The sequence below is a fragment of the Egretta garzetta genome, unplaced genomic scaffold, assembly GCF_000687185.1.
Source record: "Egretta garzetta isolate BGI_Z169 unplaced genomic scaffold, ASM68718v1 scaffold30, whole genome shotgun sequence".
NCBI classification, from domain to species: domain Eukaryota; kingdom Metazoa; phylum Chordata; class Aves; order Pelecaniformes; family Ardeidae; genus Egretta; species Egretta garzetta.
In genome coordinates, this window is record NW_009258383.1 from 666,329 (window position 1) to 678,855 (window position 12,527).

Below are 12,527 nucleotides of genomic sequence, written 5' to 3' on the forward strand. Positions count from 1 at the left end.
GGGTCAGCCCTCGCGGCGGGCCCACAACCCCCCCCCACCACCCCCCCGGCCTGGGGACCTGTCCAGGCGTCGTCTGTGTCAGTCTGTCCTGCAGACACTCCTCCTCAACGTCACCTATTGTCCAAAGGGAATATCACCTCTGCATCCCCACGCTGGGGAGAGCAGGAGCGCGTGTTTTACCGCGGCGTCAGCCGGAGCGAACGCCGTTGTTCGGGCTGCGGTTCCTTCTCCGCTCATCTCGGCGCTGAAGCCTTCCCACGCTGCGGATCAGGCGCCGTCTCCAGCTGCTTGGGGAGCTGAGAGGAGCTGACAGCAGGCAGAAATGCGGCCCCTTGCACCCGAGCGGCGCTCGGCTGCCTGCAGGGTGGCTCTGTCCGGGCACAAGGTGCCAAGGGTCTGGCTTGCTCAGCAATTGGGGGCTTTTGGGGCAGGGAAGGGGGAGGAACATGTTTTAAAAATCGACTTCATTTAAATTTACTTTTTTTGAGGGGTTAGAAAACGTGACTGCAGAGAGAACGCTTTGTTGTCACAACTAGGAGCGGCTGGAGTAACATAAAATAGAAATAGGTTAATCTATACACCGCTGCACAAACATCTTCCTCTTGAATTTCTGATTCACCTGGTTGAGAGCATTTCTGTGGGTGATGATGTCTGAGGATGCACACGCTGTTTGTCGTCTCCTGCCCCTAGGATTTGCTTGGCAACAAGCAGCTCCGCATCTTAAATGTGGCAAGAGAAATCTGAGCGACTTAGGAGGACTGACTTGTCTAAAAGGCAGGAAGGGGGAGAACTTCCGATGCTTGTTGCTCTGTCAGTGAATTCATGGCATGCACGCTAAAATAGTGTCAAAAATAATTAATAGAAATCTGGGATATTAAAAAGGGACAAAGTAGTGTTTAATTATCTTGGGGCTCTTGTTACGTTTGTTTCTGTAAACATGCTGCAGCTGGTGATTCCCAAATATTTAACAGTATCACTGCTAAGAGCAGAGAGTGATTATTTATTACTCCTTGTAAGAGCCAACCTGACATGCCAGGGCAAGATTGTCTGATAGCTGGGTGATGCCTGTCTAGAATTCATTCCTACCTTATTCCTACTCCAGTTTCCTCGTCTGTTTGTGTGTGCGACGGAGCTGTAGCTGCCCTCTGCAGCGTAGCAAGGCTTGTGGCTACACGCTCGGGCTGCCGTGACAGCGAGTGCAGAAGCAGTGCGTGAGAAGCAGCTGGGGAACAAAGAATTGCACTTTGGTGTGTTCTGAGTGGCAGCTCGCTGCTCTGCTCCAACTTGGGTCTCCTTGAGCTCTGAGGGACAGCTCCTGAGGCTGCTGGCTGTATTGTCCCCAAAATTTGTTATTGTTGAATATCCTGAATGTATTCTAACGAGTATTTCAAAGAAGCCGCTTTATTCATCTCTGAATAAGAAAGTGAATGCTTGCAAGTAATACGAAGTTTAATTAAATTAGCGGTAAATCATTCCAGTAGAAAAAGCCTCTAAGTATTAGTATCAGTTTTCAGTCGTGTTTCTGATGCATGAAGTCTAATATTTACTTTTTAGTTACTTTATTTTCCTGTAACCTTTGAGAATCTTGTTTGCTTACTGTTTGTCTGCAGGCTGAAATATTCAAACAAATTCCATCAAATGAAAACAAAAATCTTACCTTACAGCAAATACAAAGATCTGCTCTTGCTCTGGGAGATTAACCCATGGTAATAGGAGCCTAATTATTCACAGTTTTTTCCCTCTCATAGCCTATTAATTTTTGAGATAGCTTTAAAGTTTGCTTTGAGCTTTTAGATTAGGTTTTACACACCTAAGCAACTTACGAGCAGTCTTACTACTTGAGACTGTGACTGTCAACTGACTTGCTAAATTGTGAATGGTGTCCATTACTGCTGGTCAGTATTTAATCTCATGCTATTTTAACCCTCACTTTTTTAGAAGGAGGTAGAGTATGTGTTGCGTGTCAGTCTCTAGTAGGATTGCTTTGTAAATTAAGTTACTTTGAAGCTGTTTCTTGACATTTGAAAAAAGGTCCTTATAATACTGACCACAAAAAACATGGTTTGTATGTATATGTATGACTTCGAATTTTTGTTTTTAAATTTCCTATTTTTTTTTTTCTGTGCTCGAGCACAGAAAATACCATTTTATAGTTCTCAACTGTGCAAATGGCTTTGTCCTCTGTTTCTGCTCCTGTTTTTTAGATGCAGGATTATGTATGTGGTGTGAGTCATTGCTGTTCTCTTATTTTGTGTCTGCAGCTTGCTCCTGCTAGATGCATTATGCTGTACTTGTTCTCCTTCATAATAAAGTGTTGTTTACAAAATAGCTCTGTTAGTATGTATGTAGAAAAAAATGTATTTATTGCACCTGAATCCACCCTGCTGAGCCTAGCTTTGTAAGGTCTCTCAGTTCACTCTAAATAGCTCCTTATGCTTGATGGCAGAAAGGCTTTGGGCACAGAACATTTAGCAAACAGATGAGGAAAAAGTATGACCTTTAAATAACTCCCCCCGACCCTCACAAATGATTTACTTTGAATGATTTAGTAGTCTATCCCTTTGATTATTGTTAAATGGCAACTTTATAACGAGCACTACTTTTAGATTAAAAAAACCCAAAACATATTTTTGAGGTACTGGAGGCAGTGCTCAGTTTTAGCAGGCGAGATCTACATCTTGGAGTACAGCCTTACAGACTTGAAGGGGGAGGCAGAGGAAACAGGCAGAGCTTTGAGGAATGTCTATTGCGTTAGGTTTTAAGGCATTGCTACTAGGTTTTCATGCTCAAAACCCTTGCATTTCCAAGTACTGAAATGTATGCAAATGAAACCTTTGTCCAGAGAGGTTGTTAGTAATGGTAGTTTGTTAGTAAGTGGAATTTGAAGGACGTAAGTCCTTCTGGTCAGGACCTCCTTATTCTCTTGAAGTGGTAATGGGAAGTGCCCTTTGCATCTAAGCCTCCATTTTCTTTATGAACCAAGGACAGCCCTACTATAAATAATACTACTTTGAAATTTTTTTAAGTCTTGCCCATATACATGAGAGCTGATTTTTGTGATCAAAAAGATCTATATAGCATCTTCAGAAATGTGGTTTTGTAACCTCACTTACTCACAGAGAGAGAAAAAATACTGTGAAGGCAAAAACCCCACACAGGCCTAGGCCTTTGCCGCTTAAAAATAAACATCTGAAGTACATGTTCGGTTTTAAATTTGAGAAATTGCTAACTTAAAATTACTATTCCATGTAATTTAAAACAGATGTTGATATTACAAAAAGCTTTTTCTGCTAGAGCAGAGTTCAGTGTCCAAAAAGGCAATTAAAATAACACTGACGAGTATTCAGTGGGAAAGATAATCTCAAATCAAACCCAAGGGAGCCAAAACAGTTTGACTGCCTGAATAGGGTAACTGTCACGCTCCTCCTGATTCTTCCATCTCTGTTTTTCATGGTTTTGCTTAGAGCTCCACAAAGTAAGCTTCTCTGCCTTTGCCACACTCCTCCCCAAATGCAGCAAGTATCCCTGTTTTTCAGTTAAAAAAAAAAAAAAAAACCACATGCAGGGAGAAGCAAAAGTCTTTTTTTTTCACATTTATGCAAAACACCAGATGTGTGTACATAAGTGGAAAGGTATGTGGGTGGGATCATGGGCATGCATTTGTAACTTGCAGACAAAATCATAAAACTGTGGGCCTAAGTGTTTTTCTCAGAGTCATATCCGCAGCCTGTTTCTGTGGCAAGGGTAAGTCTTTGGGGGCATGTCACTTTTGCACTGGCCTCACGTCTTTCTTACACATCAGACTGACAAAACTGTCATCATGGATGCAGTTAAAAATAACCTGGACCATGTCCATGCTTAGGTACACCTCAGCCTCAGCGTGTAGGCTTGCCTTCCTGTCAGTAAAGTGCTCCTGGTATAAGCGTGTCTCTGCTAGACTGACACAGTCAAAATCTTCCCCAAGTCTTAATGCTGAATATTTGCTTAGTATAACCAGCTGTGGTCGATGGGGCAGATGTGTTGATCCGATGTGTGAACAGGTTGTGTTTCCTGGCCTGGATAGCATCAACCCGCGTTGCATATCCTTTTCCTGCTTCCCGCGTGGGACCTGCGCTCCGAGTTGTCTCTTCAATGGTAGCAGGGTAGTCAGCAAAAGAGATTTCGTGCCTAAAGGTCAGCTTTCATAGAAGTGTGAACCTCCCCCCCCGTCCCCTGAAACTTTTGAGAGTGAAATAAATTTCATGGTGTCATCATGTAGGTGTATCTGACCAGACAAAGTAGAACGCAGATCTTACTCAGCACACTAGAATGTTTAATTAAGAGAAAAGCTTTTAATAGGAGCCTCTGCTTTTAATCGTTACCTTTGCATATCCTTTGTTCTGTGGTGTCCAGCATGCTTACAAGTTGAGCAACAAAGTTCCTCCCTTCCCAGCCATTCTTGCTCCCAGTTTTTGAGTCTTTCAGCTCTTCTCAAGGTAGAGTATCAGAAGGACAAAAAATCCTGAGATGATTTGGTTTTGCTTTTGCCCTAATTTGCTTGGTATCTCTGGTTGCAACTTGTGTTCGACAAACCTGTTTACTCAGTAGAAGTTTCTGCATGCTGCCTGCTGCCAAATCTCTGGGTTGCAGGCGTGCCTAAATAGTTGAAGGACAACGCTCTCTCTCTCTTCAAATCCTCTTTTTACATTCTGTGGACTGTAATAGTAAAAAAAGACTGACCCAAGCAGAAGACAGCACATAAATAACTGCTCTGAACGGTCCCTGGATAACCTGTCAGACAAAGATACCAGTATTTATTTTGCAAGAGGCAGTGCAAAAGCTCTAAACCTGAAGGTCATAAGCTGAGGGCTGGGATTTCGGAAGATTTTTAAAAAAATGTGTAGTTTTAAATACCATGTATATTTTACAGCAATTTATTCCTGCCTTCCCTCTTTCCCAGCGAAAAAATATGCATTTCTAGATGAAAAAGACCTTGAGCTGGTCAAAGAACAAACTAAGATTATCCTGGTAAAAGTACAGTTTAACTGGGGATAACATTAGTAAAGCTTGGCAAAGCCGCTTTTTCTCCATAGCTGCCAAACTTTTTTTTTTTTTTTTTTTTTTTGAGTACAGTCGTTCATTATTTCACCAAACTAAATAAAACTTTGACACTCGGGTAATCCCAGTGAGCAGAATTCCCTGTGGTGTAATTGGGGCCAGCTCCCGCTGAAAGGCAAGGAGACAAGCGAGCTGCACCCAGGCGGCTCGGGGCTCGGTGCCTGCTGAGGTGCGTGCTGTTCAAGCATGGTGTTTGCTGAGACTCCTATCAGGCTTACGTTCAACACAAAAGCCCTTGGAAATCGGCTCAAGGACAGAGTGGCATCGTTTGTTTGCTGCATGTGAGATGGTGGAGGAAAAGGTGAAAGTTTGTGGACAGTTCAAGAAAGTAGGAGTACTTTGCTGAATGAATCTTAGCAAAAGTGAATTCACTTTCCCCAGTATTTTTATCTCAGTTTTGCCAGAGGTGGTGAAGTCCTAGGTCTTGTACACATTTGTTTTTTTACTCTCTCATATTTATAACCTCTTGCTAGGCCTCTGTGTCTGTTCTATGTTTAAATTCTGTACAAAACATCATCTTGCTATACAGGCCTTCAAATAGATTGAAATTTGATTATTTTAAACCGAGAGTATAGAAATTATTAACAGAATCATCTAGGTGATCAGGCAGTATCTTCATTCTGCATCAGGACTTCTAGTAAATACTACAAATTCTGTTCTCTCTCCCCTGTGTTGGGTCTGCTCCACTGTTGTCTGTTGAGCAACTCCTTGGTCCCATCCCAGAATTTGCTGCATTTATAACTCTCTCCCCTCTTTCTGGGAGCATAACTTAACCCAATGTGACTGCTAATGTTAAGGAATTCTTAGGATCGATCTTTTGCTACAGGCTCTTCTAGAGAACAGTAGCAATATCACAAAAATGGGTCTCTGTTTAGTTGTATGTTTGATTAATTGCAAGCCTTTGGCCTCCCAGTTGGACATGTGGGTGTTTTCTTGCTGACTTCAGCTCTGAGAAGGTGTAGGCACTAAGATTGGGCATTGTAATCTTGAAAATGAACATGTTACAGGGCATAGCATGGCCCTTGCAAACACGTTGATCTTAACTTTAGTTATGCCTGAGTTCTCTTTCTTTTGGTTTGCCAGTATCATATCTGATTTTTTCCCCTCCAGAATTAAAATGAACAATTGTTTGTTGCACTGACTTTTTTCCAGTCAAAAACACCCAAGCCCCCCCAAACCCCAATATCTGTCTTGAGCTCCATTATGTATGTATGGTTTTGCTGGGAGATTAACCTCTTGAAGAGGATTCGGTGTTAACTGATTTATTGCCTCCTTATTTGCCTTCCATCTGAGAGCTGCCAACACCTCCCACAGTTTGCAAATTCTAATCTAATCTTGGTTCTATATTCTTGATTATTTATCAAATTAGAATCTCCTTAAAGAAGAAAGGAGTTGTTTTATCAATACAATGTGTCAGAATCTGCAAGTGCGATGTGTATTTTGGTGGTGGGTTGTTTTGGTTTTTTTTTAATCAAAGTTGCCCCCATTGTACTCATTGTTTAAAAGCATGAATATTTGGTTAGGTTTTTTGATGTTTTTTACTGAGGTTTCAGCAAGACTTTCATCATTACTTAAGTTAGAAACAAAATTCCCTGAAAACAGAATGGTTTTGTTTGGATTCTGTTCAAATTCAGATGTGTCTGATGGTTGAGCATGAAGGGAAAAAAATTCGGGCCTCTAATAGTTACTGAATTTCCAAGGAGGTTACTTTCCTCAGTTCCTGCAGTTTCCTCAGTTCCTCCAAACTCTTGAATTTGGTCATTTCATGTTTGCTGGGTCACAGCCTGGAGGAGAGCACTGGCTGTTATACAGTGTCACAAATTGACACTAGTGTGTCAAAATGCCTGGTTGTGCTGGGGTTTGAGTATGAAACTAATCAGAAAGCGCTTGCAGGAAGTTTTTCATCAATGCTTTCAGTCAGTTCCCCCCTTCCTTCCTTTCCCCTGCCTTTTCTTCACATTCAAACGGCTGTTAGATTTTTCATATTAAAATGCTGGCTTTTCCATATATAACTACTTCTTTTTTTCTTTTTTTTTTTTTTTTTTTTAATTTTGAGCTTGATGGTATTGATTTTTCTCATTGCACATTCTCTGAATCTCTGGCAGAAGTCCTGGAGGGGATTTGGGAGCGAAGAAGAAGAAAAAGAAGCAGAAGAGAAAAAAGGAGAAACCAAATTCTGGAGGCACCAAATCAGATTCTGCATCTGACTCCCAGGAGATTAAAATTCAACAGCCTTCAAAAGTGAGAGCCTGGTTCTGTTTTAATTTGTGCTTGCTTTCTAATTGAATTTTAATTTGTGTGTTGCTTTTTGTAAAAGCGAGTTGGTAGTTCTCCCTTAACGCGTCAGAATTAAGCAAATGGTTACTGTCCTGAATAGAGACAGAAGCAAGGTAAGACCTGGCGTTTGCAGACTGTATGAAGTTAGCTGGAGTGTTGTCACCGCCACAGTGTTGTACTGTGAGAAAAGCAGAGGAGGAGGTGTTTTGTCTTCCTTTTCCAGCAGTTAGAACTCAGGTCAGTTACAACTCAGGTCAGTTACAGCTTCGTTGCAGGGAGTCTTAATCTGCAGTGGTAATGCTTTTAAACAGATTTGGTGTTTGATGAATTGCCTTTAGTTTAGCCACCATCTAACTTGGCGTAGTGCAGTTTCAATAATTTGTACAGCATAATGCTATCTCATGGCGAGCATCAGCAGTAGGGGGCCAGGCGTACCTCCTGTGCTAACCAGAGTCTCATTTGGGCAAACCAGCAGCATGTCATCTTACATAAAGTGTGGTAATCTCTACCATGGAGATACAGACTGAGGAAACTTTTTGCCATCTGAAAGGCCTCTGCTGTAAATAAGAATGCAAAATTATGTGAGGGAACTTACAATCTTTGTAGGCTTTGTGATAAAATATCATTGTCTATGTGCGTTTGACTACCATGTTCTGAATGAACGGTGAATAATATGACATGGTAGCTTTTTTAACATACAGCTTTTATCTCAAGAGAAATCTGAGCCTGAGAACTGAGGTTTATAACATGATGATAAGAAAGTTTATGGATCGTTTAGCATGTTGAAGTAGTTATATTTGCTTTATCAGATTAATGTGGAGAAAGTTACACCATTGTACCAGTAGTACTATTCATGCTGTAAGATTTGTCAAGTACAGTGGGGCTACCAACTAATTTTAGGGGAAAAGTTATGTTCCGGCTCATTAACGTACTGATAAGATTTTCTGTTGTCCCGTTAGATCATCTCTGTGTCACCCCTGTTGCTTTGAATGGGCACATTTAGCACAGGGGGCACTTTAAAATAGGTAGAGAGATCTTAAATACTTTCTGATCTCACCACATGTTTTGACACTGTGGTTCTATAAATCATGTGGCAGGAATTGCTAATAAAAGACTGCAAGCAATAACCAAGTAACCTCAAACTCTTTAACAATTGGAGTGAGGTCAATTTCAATGTTACCATAAAGACATAGTTCATTGCTGCAGTATCCTGGGAGTTCCTTGGTTCCCTGCTGACCAAAATTATTTTTCCATATGTTGCCTGTAATTGCATTAAAAGGAAGCTGCTTCACTTTTTTTGTTTTCATGTGCAAGATTTTAGTCCTTAGCACCTAGCAGTCTTGCACGCCATTTCTCTGGCGTGATGCATTTTGCAAATGTGGAAGCCTGTCCTTGTTCTAAGTTGTGTGCTTAGAGTGGCACTCTTCATGATTATTTTACTGTCACAAGAAGTTCAGCCAGTTTATTAGCAGTGTTACAACATTTTCTCTTTTATTGGCATAAAAGAAAAGCTCTTCTTTAAGTCTTTCTCTCAAGCACTAGGCAGATAAACCGTTTTATTATTCTTATATGGCTTCCACTTTTCTCTAGTTGCAAATGCTTCAGCACTGGCCGGAGTTTTCTTGTCTTCTCTGCTGTGTTCCAGGTGTACACACTGATAAGTAGGTGAGTTTCTCTGTCTTGGACAGCTTTCCTGTTCTAGATTTTTTGAAAGCATCTTAGACTACTGACCTGGATCAGCATGGAGAAGCATATTTATTTTCTCTGCTACTCAGGTGATATTTCAATTTTGTGTTCCTTGTGCTGTGTGAAATATATTATAGGAAAAAATGCTTTTAGCATTTGCTTCCTCTTGGTTGAAAAGAGGTTTACAAAATATTTCAGAGGAAAGTGACATTGTACACCTTGCCTCTAAGAGAATATATGCGGGATCATCAGGGAGTACTCAGTGGGACTTCTGAACTCATTGAAAATGATTTTGAAAAAAGATTTTGAGGTCAGGTGAGTTTGCAAACAGGTGTACCAGTCTGGAGATGAGAAAAATAAATCAGTCTCCTTGGCTTCTCCCTGTCTTATTTGTGACATTGGACTTCTTGAACACTGGCATGAGTGTAATCACAGCAATAAATGCTTGTTAGCATTGTATGCTCACGATGACCTTTAGGACACTTCACTGCCCATCTCACAAGACTCTGATCTCTCCCCATTACAAGTCCCAGTGATGTAGACTGTCTATACTGACACAAATGAAGCTTGCCAGATCTGCAATATTAGCAGTCATTATTGTAGTCACCAATGGCCTACACAACATAGTCACAGAATAACTTTGATTAGAAGGGACCTCTGAAGGTCTTTTGACCAACCTTCCTGCTTAGAGCAGATCCAGCTAGGTCAGGTTGCTCAGGCCTAGATCAGGTTGTTTGGTTTCCAAGGATGGAGACTCCACAATCTCTGTGGGCAACCTATTCCAGTGTTTGACTGCACTTGTGGTTAAGAAAAATAGTAATTCCTTCTATCTAAATGGATTTTGCTGGTTTGCAACTTGTATCAATTCTTTCTTGTCTTGTCATTGTGTTCTTCTGAAAAGACTTGGCTCAGTTTTCTTTATATCCTCCCATTAGGCAGCAGTAAGATTTCTCCTACTCCCTTAACTTTTTCTTCTTAAGGCTGAACAAATCAAGGTCTTTTATCTTCTTGTATGTCATGTGCTTCACACCCCAGTCATCTTGGTGGCCCTCCATTGAACTCGCTTCACTATGTCAGTGTTTTCCTTGTAATGAGGAACCCCAAACTGTGGGATGTAATCTCAGGGATGCCACATAAAGGGGAAGACTTGCTGGCCACTGGTACAACCAGTCTACAGCTGTCCTTCTTTGCTGGCCAGCGAACTGCTAGCTCCTGTTCAGCTCTCTGCCCACCAGGACCTTCAAGTTCTTTTCTGCAAAGCTGCTTCCTGGCCACTCACTGCTGGCCTCTGCCATTGCGTGGGCTTTTTCTGTCCCAGATGCAGGACTTTGCATTTGCCTTTGTCAAACTTCACGAAGTTTCTGTTTCCAGCCTGTCAAAGTAGCTTTGAATAGCAGCTCTGCAGTTCAGCGTATCAACTGTTCTCCCCAACTAGGTATCATCTATGAACTTGCAGAGAAAGCACTCTTTTTCACGTTCAGATCATTAAACAGTATTGACCTCTGAGTTCTCAAAATCCTTCCCCTTGCCTTCTTCAAGATGGGTGTAACATTTCCCTTTTTCTAGTCAATAAGAAACCACCAATTGCTATAACCTTTTAAACTTGATAGATGCTAGTTGCAGTAACATCAGCCAGCTCCCTCAGCACCCTCTCAGGTGCATCCAGTCTGTTCTCACGGACCTGTGCATGATTAGTTTCCTAAGTGGTCCCTAACTTTCTCTCCTGCTGTGGTTAATGGGAGTCTCACAGACCGTGCTACAAGTCTCAGGGACATCAAAGGTCTGAGGGCAGATCTTGTCACCAAAACTGAGGCAAAAAAAGCATTGCGTACCTCAGCACTGTTGCACAACAGTGCCGTCTTGTGCTGTGAGGCGATATTTCCCCTGAACTGAAATGAAACAAAATCACTCTTTTCTAATTCACGTCAAGTGCTGTGTAGGTTTTTCTTGTTTTCCATTAAAGGAAAACAAAAAGGGTTGAAAGTAAACTTCTTAGCCAGGCTGATCTCTGAACATTTTGAAAGGAAGGGAGATTCCTTCTAATGTCCCTAACTATGTTGTATTTAGTACCAGGACATGAACTTTTTACTTTACGTATGCTAGTAAGATCTTTTTAGAAGCTAATATCTTTTTTTTTAGATTTTTTTGTTTTCTTCTTAATGTAGAAAAAACATTAGAGACTTAAAATAAACATACAAAATAAATTACAGTATGTCAATATTTATGTATGATTTCATAATGTACTGATAAGATTTCAGAATTTATCTAGTGGCATTAGAAGTATTTGTATCAGGCCAGTGTGTAATTGACAAATTGATTTTTACTTGAGAAAAGTAACTTATATCACTGTAATCCAGGGCTAGAAACAGGGTAGGGTTTTTACGCCTCAATAGTGTTACTCCAATATATGTAAATATGTTAATTCATAACTACTCAGATGACAGATGTTTAAAGCATGCTCACAGGTAAAATTTTGCAGTACTTAAATTAATGAAAGAAATTGCATAATGTTTAGAGAGTACAAGTTTTTATTATGAATAGAAAATGATGGCTTGCTTGAGCTACAGGCAGGGAGGTTTACTCCTTTTGTGACTGAGGATACTAGAGGCAGATGCCCATCCGAATGAAGCTTTACATCATTATTACATGTAATTTATGGTGTTTTTTCAACACATGAATCCTAGAGAGAAAGTGAAATACAGAAACAGTGATTCATTGGTATCCAGTAAAAAAGAAAAAAAATCTCGCTTGAAATCTCTACGCATAATTGCTTAAAATTTTCCAATGCATTTGAGACTATTCCTTCAAATTGCACTGCAGTCTGGGAAAAGCTGAGCACAAGCATGCTGTTAGTATGCCTCAGAACAGGTCTTACCACTTGGAAGATAACACAACAAACAGATTAAAAAAGAGAGAGAGAAAAAAATCCCTTTAGATTTAGAAGTCTGTTACCATTATTCCTCTGTGGTTTCCTATGCAGGCAAAAGTCTCATTCCACTTACTTGGAGCGACCTAAAGTGAGGGGTTTAAGAACTCAGTTTAGAAATGCTTAACCTTAGGTTTTATGCTTTTCAAATAACTTTTCTATAAAGATTTTTCAACTTTTAAGTGGAAAGTTGGTTTATTTTATGTCTGCTTCTATCAGTTAAAGTTGTGAGTGCTGGCACAGTTGGCGTAAGTGGTGAGATGGTTAACGCCTACGTATGCTACAATGCAGAAAGGTACCTACTATAATAATCGCAAGCTAATAGAAGGCAGATACAATATAACTAAGGTTAAAAAGTGGATATTTTTAGCAATACAGCATATCTGAAATACTGAACCATATGGAATTTAAATATTATTTTATAGTGTATGTGTAAAGTACAACTTCAAACATCTCTGTGGGTACCAATGGTATCTTTGGATTGTTAGATATCTGCTGTATCTTGCTGTTTTATTGTATTTTACTGGGGGGGGGGGGGGGG

At 40.6% G+C, this 12,527-nt stretch overlaps 1 protein-coding gene across 1 annotated transcript in view; it reads left to right on the forward strand.

Moving 5' to 3' along the window:
* Positions 1–5,283: 5,283 nt before the first annotated feature.
* NMT2 (N-myristoyltransferase 2) overlaps positions 5,284–12,527 on the forward strand; it is a 25,660-nt gene continuing 18,416 nt past the window's right edge. Inside the window, exons 1-2 of the mRNA XM_009641589.2 lie at positions 5,284–5,378; positions 7,203–7,338. Coding sequence (XP_009639884.2) covers positions 5,284–5,378; positions 7,203–7,338 — 231 coding nt within the window. The remainder of the gene's footprint in view (positions 5,379–7,202; positions 7,339–12,527) is intronic.